Raw genomic sequence first — 14,936 nt, forward strand, 5'->3', positions numbered from 1 at the left:
ATTCTTTTAATAATATCTTTGATAAAATGAGACAGTCAAATTTGGTATAGTAAATAATATTCTAGACAATAGTATAGTAAATAATAATATTAATAATATCTTTGATAAAATGAGACAGTCAAATTTGGTGTAAAAAATTAAACGAATTATAAATTAGAAACGAAGCAGTAACTCACTAATATAAAACGAGTGTTTCCTACGTATTTCCTACTACGTACTTAACGAAATATTTTAAAAAGATGCGTCCACTTCTCACGTGCTCAACGGAATATAAAAAAAAATGTGTTCATAGGAATTCGAACCATGTCTACAAACAAAGACAACGTTCGACTGTGATAGAATCCAATATCAGCTGAATAGTACTAAACTTGAGCTGCACAGCCCAGCAGTTGAAGCTGCAAACAATCTAAAGTTGGGCAGGCGAACGTCGTGAAAGCATCCCTCTCTCACTGCTATAGTTTTTTTTTGTTGGTTTATGTTATACAAATAATAAACTATACATGATATATAAAAATTATAGCGTTGCACTAAAAACTAAGTAGTATATTGATTATTGAATATTTGTCGTTCGCTATTTTATTTTTAAACTAAAAGACGATAAATAAGAACCGAGCGATCACAATTAAGCAGGCGTGGCCTGACTGACACCCGACCTTAAATCACACCAATCGCGTGGTCACGTGCCGATTTTCCGTTATCGGATTCAGTGCGGAGCACGGGAGAGATTCCCTGGTGGACACGTCTTCCTCCGCGAACTGCGCCCACCTCCGATCTCCCCGGCTTGCCTACAAGTCTCCCTGCCCCCTCACTTCTCGCGCTCTTCCTCTTCTCCAGCCTCCCTCTGCCAACAACTCTCGCGAGGGCGCCGTCCGCCTCCGCCTCCGTCTCGGGGAGCGATGACGATCGCGCGACGCCTGCTCCGATCCAATGCCTCCGCCCAGGTGATCATTCATATACCTTCTGCCCTATACTCCTATGTAGATGCAAAACAGAAAAGGAAGGACGATTCCTCGGTGTTCGCCGCTTCAGGGGAAGCGAGGACATCGTGTGGCTAAATCTCACTTTCCCCTCCCCCTCACATGCTTATAAGATTACGTGTGATTATACTGTGCGTGGATTCTGAAACGACCTTTTCGAATCTTAGTGTGGTAGACTAGTGCTGCCATGTGATGGAAAGCTGGGTTCCTCATCGGGGGATATTTCGTCAAACTCTCATGCGCAAAGTAAGATTGCCTTTTGTCCGGTGCTGCACATCTGCTGCCTTGACATAGAATACTCGACCTGTTTGCGTGCTTCAAACATTATAAATAACTTTGCATGCCGAATCAAGGAGGACCTAGAGCAACACAGGAGGGATTTTACGCATACGCATCATTAGTGTCCCGGGCTCCCGGCGGTGGGGGCATGTAGTTAGCTCTTAGGCCACAAGGCCGTCTTGTACATAACATCTGTTTTCCCACCTAATCGAAAAGTAGAGCTCCTTCGATTACGTTTAAAAAAACCTCACTTGCCAAGGTTTGCCAAATGCCATTGAATTGTCAGTCAAAAGTGATCCTTTTTTTCCCGCCCACAGGCAATCAGCTTACTGAAGCATGTAACTGGCACTGCAAGTTTGCAAGGCCATGCACATAGTCCGTTGGATGCGTCAGTCAGACATTTTAGTTCAGCTCCATCTGCCCAGTCTGACACAACTGAAGAAAATGGGTACGCAGTGTTCTCTTCTCCTGTCTGCAACTGTCGCACGGTTGTGTTATGTTCTGTTTACACGCGTTTGGCATATGCCGAGTTGGATTACCGTGTAAACTACTGTCTATTACTGATTTGCAAAGTGATTCTCCCAGGTTCAAGGGCCATGGCATGTTGGCACCTTTTACAGCTGGCTGGCAGAGCAATGATTTGCATCCTCTAATTATTGAGAGATCTGAGGTTGCCACTCTCAACTTCAGCATTATTTTTTTTACAACTCTTAAAAATGCAGTATTAAATTATGGAGAAGTAGATTTAGAACGCCGACTATTTTATATACCTGTCTGACGTTTACAGATGTGTTTCGTACTCCAGCTTACTATCTGTTTATGCAGGGTTCCTATGTTTATGACATTAATGGGAACAAGTACCTGGATTCTTATGCAGGGTTCCTATGTTTATGACATCAATGGGAATAAATACCTGGATTCTCTTGCAGGGTTATGGTGCACAGCTTTAGGTATGTGCACTTGACTTTTTGATAACGTGCCACCATTTATTTCTGTGGCTTTAGCAATGTCTTTGCGTCTGTTACTCCTGCATCATCTGTGTTCACTATGTCTTTAGGTGGTAGCGAGCCTCGATTAGTCAAGGCAGCAACTGAGCAATTAAACAATTTGCCCTTCTACCATTCCTTTTGGAACCGCACAACCAAACCTTCATTGGTACATTTTTCTTCAACCACTCGTCGATTATTGTTTTCTTCAAATTTGAAATCACTGTCTTTACCCTTGTTTCTTCTCTAAAAAGTTCACTTGCCAAATTTTCGAGACCAATTATTGGAACTGTACTGCTGCTTTCAGGACCTTGCACAGGAGATCCTTAGCATGTTCACTGCAAGGGAAATGGGAAAAGTTTTCTTCACAAACAGTGGTTCAGAAGCAAATGACTCTCAGGTGGGACTATTAATAGAAGGCAACCTGCCATTTTCTGCAGTTTACAGTTCAGACCCTTAATACAACCAGTGGTGTTTTTCTTTCTAGAACATGAAGGAGAGCTGCATAACATTATATTAAGAAGAAATAACGTCAATGGTGTTGCAGTCACTGTTCTTTGCTTTTATTGCAAATAGCTGAAAGTGCTTAAATAGTGATTTTTGCATATTGGCTCATCTTTAAAGAATTTACATGCAAAAGCTAAAAGTGAATTTTACATGGTGTTTACACATTGCTAAGAAATATGTCCATGCTCTCTCATTTACAGGTAAAATGGTTGCTGGTTCACCGATCATGGTATTCATGTGTCCATTGTGGCCCAATTTCTTTTCGAAATATATCTAGCTAGTAGTGGGCAGACCTTAATGCTTTCTAGTTTCTATTCTGGAATTTTAATGTGTTTTCCCTTTTCTATGATATAAACATGGTTTTGTTTCTCACAGGTCCATTGCTGATGCTTATATTTTGCAGGTCAAACTAGTATGGTATTATAACAACGCATTGGGGAGGCCAGACAAGAAGAAATTTATTGCACGATCAAAAGCGTAAGCTTTGTATTGTTGTCCTTGTTGTGCTTCTTTGGTTAACAGTTGCCATAAACGTGGTTCCAGATTAAAAAAATTGCAATGTTCTCTGATGTCTAGTTCCGTCCTATGAAAATCTGGAAGATTTTGAGATTCCTTTCTTACTGCTTGTTACAAATTTCAGATACCATGGATCTACACTGATATCAGCGAGCCTAACTGGGTGAGTACTGTCATACTACAAAAGTAGATTTGGCAGCATACATCTTTAAAGCATGTCCAACGACATTCATAAATAGATCTTCAGTACTTTTCTGATTGCAAGTCTATCTTTAGTCTTCCTGCCCTGCACCAGAAGTTTGATCTACCAGCACCTTTTGTTCTGCACACTGACTGCCCTCACTACTGGCGATATCATCTTCCTGGTAATATGATCTAAAATTTTGTTAGATGAATTCCACACAAAAAAACTGCTGTATAACGGAGCCGGATTTTTTGCTAATAAACTATCTGGTGCAAAACAGGTGAGACGGAAGAAGAATTTGCGACTAGACTTGCCACCAATTTAGAGAATCTTATTCTCAAAGAAGGACCAGAAACAGTAGAGCTCTTGTCACCAAAGCTTGCATGCTGTCAATAGATTCAAAGCTTAATGTCTCCCTTATGTGCTATCTTTGATTTACCAGATCGCTGCTTTCATTGCTGAACCTGTGATGGGTGCCGGTGGTGTCATCCCTCCTCCAAAGACCTATTTTGACAAGGTTATACACTATGGGTTCCAAAAATTATTGACTCTTCTATGAGCAAACTGCACTTCTCTGGAAGTATAGATGCTTTCATTCACCTGTCCCTCTTTGTCTCTTCCCTTTATCTTCGTTCATCTCATTGTAGCTGTTCCACAAAAATAATTGTTTTTCATGAACTGGTAGAGTTGGTATATTATGCAAAGGACTCTAATTATTGTTCTGAATGCTTGTTGTGTGTTATTTTATTTCCTATGAACAGGTTCAAGCAGTGGTCAAGAAGTATGACATTCTTTTCATAGCAGATGAGGTATTGAACACTCCCTATAAAATCAATAATGTCCGATGGCTCCCAGCCTTTCGCCTCCCAGCCCCAGCCCCAGCCCCACCCGCCCTGACGCCATCACCCTCCGCAGCCCCTCGCCGGAATTCATTCCGAACTCGGCGACCACCCCCTCGAACCCCTCCGGTGCGGCGCTGGGAATCGAGCCCCGCTACCCTGCGGCTTCTCTGGAAGGACGGTCAAAGTTCCAGCGGTGGAGTAATGAAAGTCCCGTCTCGTCCTCTTCCGGCGGCTCCCAGCGGGCACCTCGCTCCTTTAAAGAGGCCGTGCTGCTTAACGTTGGAAGCTCGTCCGAGGTGGTGAAGGAAGCGGACTGTGGGTGCACGGCGGACCTGAGTAGGGTCACTGCGCGCCCGTGTCAAGAAGGCGACGGTTGGCAGGTGGTCGGGAGGAGGCGCGCGCGCCGTACTGTTCCTCGTCTTTCCCCCCCTGTGGATCTCCGGGGTAGATGCTTTAATTGCTTCTCCCCTTCCCACTTTGCTGCTGCTTGTCGGCGGCCTACTCGCTGCTTTGGGTGCAGGGGGCTTGGCCACCGTGCTCTTGAGTGCCCCATCAAGTCCGTGGAGAAGAAGGCTGTGTGGAAACCTTTGAAGCAGCAGGGTGTGCGAGTTCCGGTGTGGCAGCGCCTTTCCGGGATGCATGGCCCCAGGCAACCAGGAAGGGCAGCCCCGGACATCATGCGGAAGGGATCGGTGTGGCAGCGGATCACTCCGTCGCAGCCGGCCTGCGGGGTGGAGCCTGTGCCCCCCCTGCCAATGGCGTCGGGCTCCGGACTGGTTGCTCCACCGGTTCATGGCTCCAGGAGGAAGAGGCGTAGGGCCACGCGTCGACCGGCCTTGGGGACGGTCTCACCTGCCTTGCAGCAGATGTCCTCTGGGTCGGTTTCTGCTGAAGTCCCTGCCCATCTTTCAGCTCTGGAACAGAGGGTTCCTGCTACACATGAAGGCCTGCTGGATGCTTGCCTGCCGGCGAGGTCCATGAGGTCTTCTTGCGTCTTGGCGTTTACGACGGAAATGGCGCGTGAAGAAGCAGCATTGCGTAAAGCCCTGTTCGTCTCGGTGGTGGGCACCAGGCCTGAAGTTCAGGGCGTTGAGGTGCTGGAAGAAGTTGCTCTCAGTTTCGGCATCGATGTGGCTGCTATGGCGATTCATCAGGCCATGCCGGAAGACTTCCTCCTGTTTCTCCCCGATGAGGACACAGTTTCGAGGGTCCACGGGGGAGGCAGGCTTTTCAGAGGTCCGCGCTTCAATCTACATTTCAAGAGATGGACGAGATGTGCTCATGCGTCGGCAGCAAACCTCCCGGCCCTGGTGGACGTAAAAATCCGGGGTATACCGCCTCATGCTTGGGCACGCTCTACGGCGGAACATCTGCTGCATGGCTCATGCCTTATTTCTGAACTGCACCCGGCGACGGTGGAGAAGTCTGACCTCTCGTCCTTCATGTTAAGGGCATGGTGCTTCAACCCGGCTCTTCTCCATCGTGACATGGATCTCCTCATCGTGGAACCTGGGCCAGTAGCAACTGAGATACGTTGTCTGTCATACAAAATCAGCTTGGAGGCCTTCCCGGTGGACTTTTCGGCGGCGGGGGGGGACCCTCTCCCTCCCCCATCGACGGACGGCAACCCTCCCGGCGGCGACGATGGCCAGCCTCCAGGATCCCCGTCGCAACTTTCGAGGCGCCCGGTTCACCTTCGACTGGGCCCGCAGCGTTCGGTCCGTCAAGGGAGGAGAGCCGCGGCGCCTGGGGCAGGCGAACCGATGCTGTGTGCTTCGGGTGTCGGGACGGTGGAGCTGTCTTCGGATCCACAGTTATTGCTGGCTGGTGCGGCAGCCAGGGGTGGAGGATTCGAGGAGTGCATGGGGGAGATTAACAGGACAACAAATCTCTGGGGGACATCGCCGTCCACGCGTGTTGATGGGGTCCGGGCGGAGGTTGTTGGGCCACTGGAGAGGCCCGTTCCCACCTTGCCCCGACCTTTTTTGTGCGGTGGGCCTCTGGACTTGGTGCGGCCGGGAACGCCTCTGCAGAGAGGTGCATCTTGTCCGCGTGAGGGGCCTGTTCAGGTTTCGTCCCTGCTTATGTGTGTTGGGCCACTGGAGCAGAGGAATGCATCAAGTCCGCATGAAGGGCCTCATCAGGCTGCAGGGTCGCTGGAGCTGGTCCATGGTCAGGCTCCCCCACTGAAGTATTATTCTAGAAGGCGGATCAGGAGCCAGCATCAGGTGCAAGATGAGCTTGATCCTACATCCGATCACAGCAACAACTCTCAAGCTTTGGTTCAGCAAGGTATCACACCGGTGCAATCGTTTGTGGCTAGTGTTACAAGACCAATCTCTTGCATTCTTCCCCATCCGCCCCCACAGAAGAGAAAGTCTGCGCAGCTGCCTCCGGATTTTGTTCCTCGTCGTAGCAGCCGCCTGGCAAGCAAGGGTTTTAAATCCAGCAAAGATGCGCCTATCAGACATATCCAGCAGGATCTCATTAGAAGGTTGGGTATTGCTAGTGGAAATGAGGCTGTTACCACTGAAGCTCTTGATAAGTATGGACGTTTCTTCTCCAATCCACTATCGGAGTCCCACATCAAGGCTCTGGTAGCTTTATTTGGTTGGACTGTTCCTGAAAACGTGGAGAACTTGGAGACCATTCAGCTCCTCGCAGGAGATGCCCCGACGGATTCTGTTTAGGGGGCGCATAATTCTCTCCTTTTTCCAGTTTTTTTGTTGTTAGTCGCTTGTTTAAATGGATTTGTCCAAAATCATCATTTGGAATGTAAGAGGTCTTAATAAGAAAGCCAGAAGAGATGCAGTTCGTCAGGCAATTGTTAGCGCTCGACCAGATTTGGTCTGCTTGCAAGAAACAAAGAAGGCCTCTATCTCCCGTTTTATGGTGATGTCTTTGCTTGGAAGTGAGTTTGACCATTTCATTTGTCTCCCTGCACTGGGCACGCGTGGGGGGATATTGGTGGCTTGGAAGGGGGGCACTTGTAAGGTTCTTCAGACCAGAGTAGACTTTTTTTCAGTTTCTGTTCAAGTTGATCATATTTCCGGTACTCCTTGGTGGTTTACTGGGGTGTATGGCCCTCAACCAGATGATCAGAAGTTGCAGTTCTTAAATGAGTTGCGCTCAATTCGCTCGGCATGTTTCGGACCTTGGATTATTGGTGGGGATTTTAATCTTATATATCGAGCAGAAGACAAGAACAATGGCAACCTTGACAGGGCTATGATGGGTAGATTCCGTCGCATTCTTAATGAGTTAAATCTGTCGGAACTGCCATTGATGGGGCGCAAATTTACTTGGTCCAATGAACGAGCAAGTCCCACGCTTGTTCGTTTAGACCGAGTCTTTCACACTTCAGATTGGGGGGATTATTTCCCGGACTGCGTTTTGCAAAGTTCGGCAACAGTCATTTCAGACCACTGTCCTCTTCTGTTGGGGCTGCATGAGTATTCCCAAGGCAAAAGACGGTTTCACTTTGAAAGCTATTGGCCAAAATTGGAAGGTTTTATGGAGAAGGTGGAAGAATCTTGGTTTCAGCCAGTGGGTTCCTTTTGTCCACTGCAACGTTTTGCAGTGAAGTTAAAAAGGCTTTCAAAACACTTGCAGTCCTGGAGTCAGCGGAGTGTTGGCAATGTTAAGAATCAGCTCTTAGCAGCTAAGGAAATCTTGCACCAGCTAGAAATTGCAGGGGATTCTAGGGCTCTGTCGCCTCTGGAGGAGTGGCTTCGACGACGGCTGAAGCTCCACTCCTTAGCTTTATCCTCACTGGAGCGCACTATGGCCAGAACAAGAAGTGGACTTCGCTGGTTGAAAGAAGGCGAAGCTAATACATCTTTTTTTCACCAACAGGCACGATATAGAAAGAAGAAAAATTTCATTGCAAAATTGAAAGTAGCAGACAGAATCTTGGTAGAGCAGGAGGAAAAACAAGAAGTTGTGTGGGATTTTTATAATAATCTCTTGGGGACTGCTGTGCAAAGGAACTGCTCTCTCAACCTGGCTGCTTTTCATATTCCAACCCGAAACCTTGAGCAGTTGGAAAGGGACGTCACTGAGGCAGAGGTATGGGCCACTATTAATTCTATCCCTTCAGACAAAGCTCCAGGGCCTGATGGATACACGGGGCGCTTCTATAAGCATGCATGGCCAATCATTAAAGGGGATTTCATGGCAGCTATGGGGAGGATTTTGTTGGGTGATGTATCGAATTTGCACCTTCTTAACTCAGCTTTGGTGACTTTACTTCCTAAGAAATCTGATGCTGCAGAGATAAAAGATTTTAGGCCTATCAGCCTTATTCATAGTTTTGCTAAAATTGTTACCAAGTTAATGGCAAACCGGCTTGCTCCCACGCTTCCTGAGCTGATATCCCCAAACCAGAGTGCTTTTGTAAAAGGGAGAAGCATACAAGACAACTTTATTATGGTGCAACAAACAGCCAGAGCAATCCACAAACAAAAAATCCCCAATGTGCTTCTCAAACTGGATATTGGCAAGGCATTTGATTCTGTTTCTTGGCCATTTCTGCTGGAAGTTCTTGGGCATCTTGGTTTCGGTCCAGTTTGGTGCAATCTTATCTCCAAGTTATTATGCTCATCCTCGACTAGGGTGCTGGTGAATGGTGAACCTGGAAAGCTTATTTGCCACCAAAGAGGATTAAGACAAGGGGATCCTTTATCTCCTATGTTGTTTATCCTAGTTATGGATGTTTTGAATTCACTTTTCTCGCGGGCTAGCGATTTGGGCCTGCTGCAGCCTCTCTTGAGAAACAGAAATGGGCAAAGAGTCTCCCTGTATGCAGATGATGTAGTGCTGTTCATGCAGCCAAGAGATGAGGAAGTGTTTATGGTGAAAGAAATCCTTAGAATTTTTGGAGAAGCTTCGGGATTGGTCACGAACTTGAGCAAGTGCAGTATGACTCCTATTCAGTGTGTCGATCCAGAGCTTGTGGAGATTAGGAGCATTTTTCCTTGCAAGGTTATGCCTTTTCCCTGTAAGTATTTGGGTTTGCCTCTGTCAATTAGGAAACTCCCGAGATCCTCCTTTAATGAGCTCATTGATAAAATTGCTGACAAGCTTCCGGGATGGAAGGCTGCTATTATTAGCCCGGCTGGGAGAGCTACCTTGATTAAGTCGGTTCTCACTGCAATCCCTATTTATCATTTGATTGCCCTTAACTGCCCCAAATGGGTAATTAGAGCTATTGATAAGATTCGCAGGGGGTTTTTATGGAAGGGAAGGACAGATGTTAGAGGAGGCCATTGTGTTGTCGGTTGGTCCAAGGTTTGCAGGCCTATCAGTAGGGGGGGCCTCGGAATCCACAATTTGGAGGTGCTTGGCTGGTCTCTGAATATGCGTTGGATGTGGCTTAAAAAGACCCAGCCTGAACGGTCATGGTCAGATTTTGACATTCAGGTGCATCCAAATGCAGCAGCATTTTTCTCAGTCTCTGTTTGCTCTATTGTGGGAGATGGCCAGAATACTTTGTTTTGGACTGATAAATGGTTACATGGGAAATCTGTGGGTGAGCTTGCTCCAGTTCTCCTGAGTCGCATCCCCATGAAAATTCAGAAGAGCAGATCTGTGTACGAGGCTTTGCTAAATAATAGATGGGTGTCGGACATTACTGGTAGTTTGCCGGCCGAAGTGCTTATGGGCTTCTTTTATATATGGGATGTCACTCGGGGAATTCATTTGCAACCTGGAATTTCAGATCAGCATAAATGGCTGCCAACGGCCAATGGGCAGTATTCATCTAAGTCAGCTTATGATCGTTTCTTCGCTGGTTCCGTTTATTTTGAACCGTCCGAGCGAATTTGGCGGACATGGGCACCTCAGAAATGCAAATTCTTTATTTGGCTTGCATCCCTTAACAAATGTTGGACAGCAGATAGACTGGCTCGTAGGGGTTTGAACCATCCTGACAAATGTCTTCTTTGTGATCAGCAAGAGGAAACAGCACAACACATTCTGGTGGCTTGCGTTTTTGCTAGAGACATTTGGGCCCAGACTTTGAACAAGGTGGGATTGCTGCCTTTGGCTCCAGAAATAACAGATGTGGTTTTCCAAGAATGGTGGAGGAAGGCTGAGCAGAAAGTGCCAAATAGTAAAAGAAAGGGGTTTAATTCCCTAGTTATCTTGGTGTCTTGGAGGTTGTGGAAACAAAGGAATGCTTGTGTGTTTGATGGGGTATCCCCGAGTATCCGCAGCATGTTGCAAGAGATTCATGAGGAGGTTAAGCTTTGGGGAATGGCAGGAGCAAAAGATATTAGACAATTGTGGCCTTAATTTAAGTGGGGTGGTGGGGGTTGCACCCCCCCCCCTTTGTTTCTAGTTTCTAGTTTTTCTTTCTTTTATTTTGGTTTCTTTCTTTTTTTTCTTTTTGTCCCCCTCTTCTCGTTTGCTGCCTTCTCGGGCACTTTGTTTTCTTAGTCCATTTGGGACCTTTTTCCTCTTAATATAATGACGCGCAGTTCTCCTGCGTGTTCGAGAAAAATCAATAATGTCAAAAATGAAGGGAAAAAAAATACAACTTATGTGCAGATGTTGTCGACTGATAATTCATTCTAGGTCATCACTGCATTTGGAAGGTTGGGAACTATGTTTGGATGCGATTATTATAACATCAAGCCAGATCTAGTTTCCTTGGCCAAGGTGAATTTTGAGTCCCACCGGCACATATTTAATGTATAGTGATTAATGCTAGTTTATTCTACTCTGACAGGCTCTTTCAAATGCCTATGTACCCATCGGGGCAACTCTTGTTAGCCCAGAGATATCAGAGGTGATTCACTCCCAGAGCAATAAGCTCGGTAGGTTACTGCGATTCCTGTGAGATCAACTATATTGTTTCTGCATTGGCATGTGGTGTTTCCCCCCCCAAAACACAGCATGTGCTGACATATTACCTTGTGTTGCAGGCTCATTTGCTCATGGGTTTACATACTCTGGTCATCCAGTTGCCTGTGCAGTGGCAATAGAAGCTTTGAAACTTTACCGGTATGCTGCACTTCTTGTAGCATGACAGTATCCCTGCTCATATGTCAGTATTTATCTCTTGTTCCTGATTAATGCTCTGCGGAAATTGGCATCAGCGAAAGGGATATTCCTGGTCATGTCAAGCAAATCGCTCCAAAGTTCCAGGACGGAATTAGGGCGTTGGCAGACAGCCCAATCATCGGGGAGGTACGCATCTGATCTGAATTTCTGAATCGCGAAACCTGCCACTCGGTCCAAACACGACTACAGTGCTCCCGAACTTCAGATACGTGGCTTAGGGATGATTATGGGAACCGAATTCACCAACAACAAATCACCGGCTGATCTATTCCCTGCCGAATGGGGTAAGTAAATCTAGCAGCTAGGACACAATGGCGTGGTATGTGACAGAGAGTTAGGGCTTACTAATCCTGTTTCAAGATGTCGGTGGCATCTTGGGACCAAAGCGCAGCCTGAATCCCCTGGAAACTAATAGATGTCGGTGGTCTGCATGATGTGGGATGATACTCTATTTTTTTTCAGGGGTTGGTGCCATCTTTGGAGAGGAGTGCCAGAAGCGCGGCATGCTGGTCAGGGTTGCTGGCGACGCCATCATGATGTCGCCCACGCTGATCATGACGCCCGGCGAGGTCGACGAGGTGTGCCATCATCAGTGATTCAGGCCCTGTTCCAATCTCGCGAGATAAACTTTAGCAGCTTTTTTTTAGCTACTTTTAGCCATTTATAATCTAAACAGGAGAGCTAATGGTAGTAATTGAAGCTAAACTTTAGCACTTCAATTCATATAGCTAAAGTTTAGCAGGAAGCTAAAGTTTATCCCGTGAGATTGAAACGGAGCCTCACTGTATCACCATTGTCCTCGAGCCTCGGTAGTAACCCAGCCGCATCAATGGCTTTTGCCTTTTCAGCTGGTGAGCATCTACGGGGAAGCCCTCAGGGCCACGGAGGAGAGGGTGTCAGACCTGAAGATGAAATCCGAGAAGAACTAACCAAAAGGGCGAGGACGACGACGATAACGCCTGGCGGCAACGGTAGCAGCTGATGTACAGGTGAATAAAATGGTCGTGACTGCGAGATGGCAATAATGCGCGGGAATGGTCGACGGTCGTCTCTGATCTTGGAGTGCAAGGTCAAGCTGCTCGGTCGCTAAACAACGGTGGCTGAACTTTTAAACGGGACATAGATGTTTTTTTCCCTAAGCAATGGCAGTATCTCAAATGTTTGCTGCCCTGTAGTTTCTGAACATAAAGGGTTAGCAGACGTTATAAAATTTAAATTTTATCGTAAAACAGTTGTTATTCTCATTTTCTAGTGTATCTTCCTCTCCCCCCTCCCCCAAAAAAACAATTGCATGTCTTGTTGAACTTTTATGCGATTGGGCTTAGGGATAGCAACACAAAATTCCCCGTCGGGTTTTAACTCGTCATCACGAAATTCCCCGTCGGGTTTTAACTCGTCATCCCTATCCTCACGATGAAAAAAAAAATTCTCCATCGGAATCCCCCGAACGCGTGTGGAAGACATTTCTTCTCTATTCATATTTCCCGTGGGGATACATTCCCATAGGGGATCCTTGTCCCTGTACGTGTACAAATGGCCGCCCAACTTGGTCCACCAGACACGGTTGAAAGAACCGGGCTACAGACCGGTTTGGCCCGATGAACATGAAATAACAGGCTAAAGTAATTATTGGGCCACAAAAAAGGCTTCGAGCCGGGCTCATGGGCTTCGTTCTACCTGTACATCTATATTCATCCCCACTTAAATTATAATCAGAATGTAATTCATTTGTTATTAATATAAAATATTATTACTTATACACATTGTCGGATGTAAAAAATCATTATACGTACATTGAAATGAACACGTTTGTACAACGAGTGATCTCTTGACAAGGTAGTTATTTATTTTTATCATTAATTATTAATGAAAACATTGTCACATATAATTTTAAACAGGTAAGGGATAATTTTTCCCTATTTACATCCCCGTGGGGAATAAACTTCCTTACCCCACGGGAAATCAGGGATCGGTCTCCATTGACATCTCTAATTGGGCTATACACATCAGTAACATAAGAAACCGAATTATAAGAAGCACCAATTGCACATGGTGTTGAATTTATAAATAAAAAGCTTGTTCTATTTGCATATTGTGCACCATATAAAAATCGAGAGCAGATATTTATCTGGAAATTCTCTCATTCATCGGCATGTCTTTAGCGGAGCCACATACCGTGAACTTGCGATGGATAAGGACACACATATTGTATGCAACATTAAAACTTGAAAAAATAATAGATATATGCTGAGCACCATTAACAACATAAGCAGTAGACGATGTAGCATATATTACTATTATCATGACTAGGAACACCCATACAAAAAAAATATAGGGCTTACGAAATAATTAAGATGCATCTGCAAGCCGTAACTTGGGGTATCCATAGCAGTATGTGGTACACCACCTTGGCACTCCATGATTTAGAGATTATGATGATATCATTTGATAGATTTTTTCAAGATTAAGCTAAGGCCAAGTTTGTTTCGTTGGAATTGAATTCCATTTTAATAATTATAATTTAGACAAAACTAATTAAGTTCATATATTTATATATGTAATATATTGGTATACTATTCTAAATCATATGAGAGAGATAGTTATATACTACATTTATGTTATAGCGAAAAAAGTAGAAGCGTGTGCTATAAGTTGTGTATCAGAAAAATAGCATGTAAATCTATAAAATCAATTTCTATCTCTCACCCTATGAATTTGAGATAGACTTATATGATAACTTTGAAAAGTGGTGGAATGTCACATTCTAAAAAAATAGCCTATTCCATTATTAAGATTCCAATTTCTCAAAATGAAAGAAAACAAACGGGACCTAAAGGTAATCATGCGTCTACTAAAAGAAACCAGTCTAAGATGAATTTGAACGTGTCCATGTGGACCGAAATACTGAACTGATGGGTAGGGATGAAAACGGGACGGGAAATTCCCGTACCGTCCCGTTTCAAATACTGTTTTTTCTCGATCGTTTTCGAATTGTTCAGAAACTGATTAGAAACGGTACTGAAACGGTTTAGCTAGTTTTTCGATCGTTTTCGTATCTTTCGTTTTCGAGTCGTGCTAATACCGTTTTTCTACCGTTTTATATAATATGAGATAGATCTAGCATATAATTTATTTAAGTTATAGACTTTTGTTGTGTTCAAGTCAATGAATAAGCGAAAAGCAAATGTTATAATTACTCTAACTAATATGAATGATGAAAAAGAGTTGTTTGTGTATTTCTAAATCTTAAAAATTAGGCAATACATCACTTTATTGTGTTTTTGTTAAAACTACAAAATAGTTATCTTTCCGAATATAGTTTATCGTTTTCGATCATTTTCGAATAACCGACAATTCTGATTCCGTATTTCGACCGTTGATTTTCATTTTCGTTTTCGTCCCGGCCAAAAAATATAAAAACAAAAACAATTTAGCTGTTTTTTCGATCGTTTTCGACCGTTTTTATCCCTACTGATGGGCCGAGTGGCCGACCGAGTCACCTGCAGTGGCAACTTTGCAGACATGTCCTTGAGGAACTTGCCAAATTCGTGCGTACGTTGTTCAAACCATTTCTTGTCTA

The 14,936-nt window shown here is 45.0% G+C and overlaps 1 protein-coding gene across 2 annotated transcripts; it reads left to right on the top strand.

Moving 5' to 3' along the window:
• Positions 1-693: 693 nt before the first annotated feature.
• Positions 694-12,617, top strand: LOC100286148 (aminotransferase y4uB). Of its 2 annotated transcripts, none has more exons than XM_008663848.3 (19): positions 694-941; positions 1,574-1,704; positions 1,842-1,926; positions 2,082-2,206; positions 2,314-2,411; positions 2,550-2,642; positions 3,153-3,226; positions 3,390-3,428; positions 3,542-3,630; positions 3,730-3,806; positions 3,892-3,966; positions 4,211-4,258; positions 10,868-10,951; positions 11,022-11,109; positions 11,218-11,296; positions 11,392-11,482; positions 11,562-11,640; positions 11,819-11,934; positions 12,205-12,617. In XM_008663848.3, the coding sequence occupies exons 4-19, from the start codon at positions 2,089-2,091 to the stop codon at positions 12,283-12,285; spliced, it is 1,329 nt and encodes a 442-aa protein (XP_008662070.1). In that variant the 5' UTR covers positions 694-941; positions 1,574-1,704; positions 1,842-1,926; positions 2,082-2,088; the 3' UTR covers positions 12,286-12,617.
• Positions 12,618-14,936: the final 2,319 nt, after the last annotated feature.

The sequence above is a fragment of the Zea mays genome, chromosome 10 (genome assembly GCF_902167145.1).
Source record: "Zea mays cultivar B73 chromosome 10, Zm-B73-REFERENCE-NAM-5.0, whole genome shotgun sequence".
Lineage (NCBI taxonomy): Eukaryota > Viridiplantae > Streptophyta > Magnoliopsida > Poales > Poaceae > Zea > Zea mays.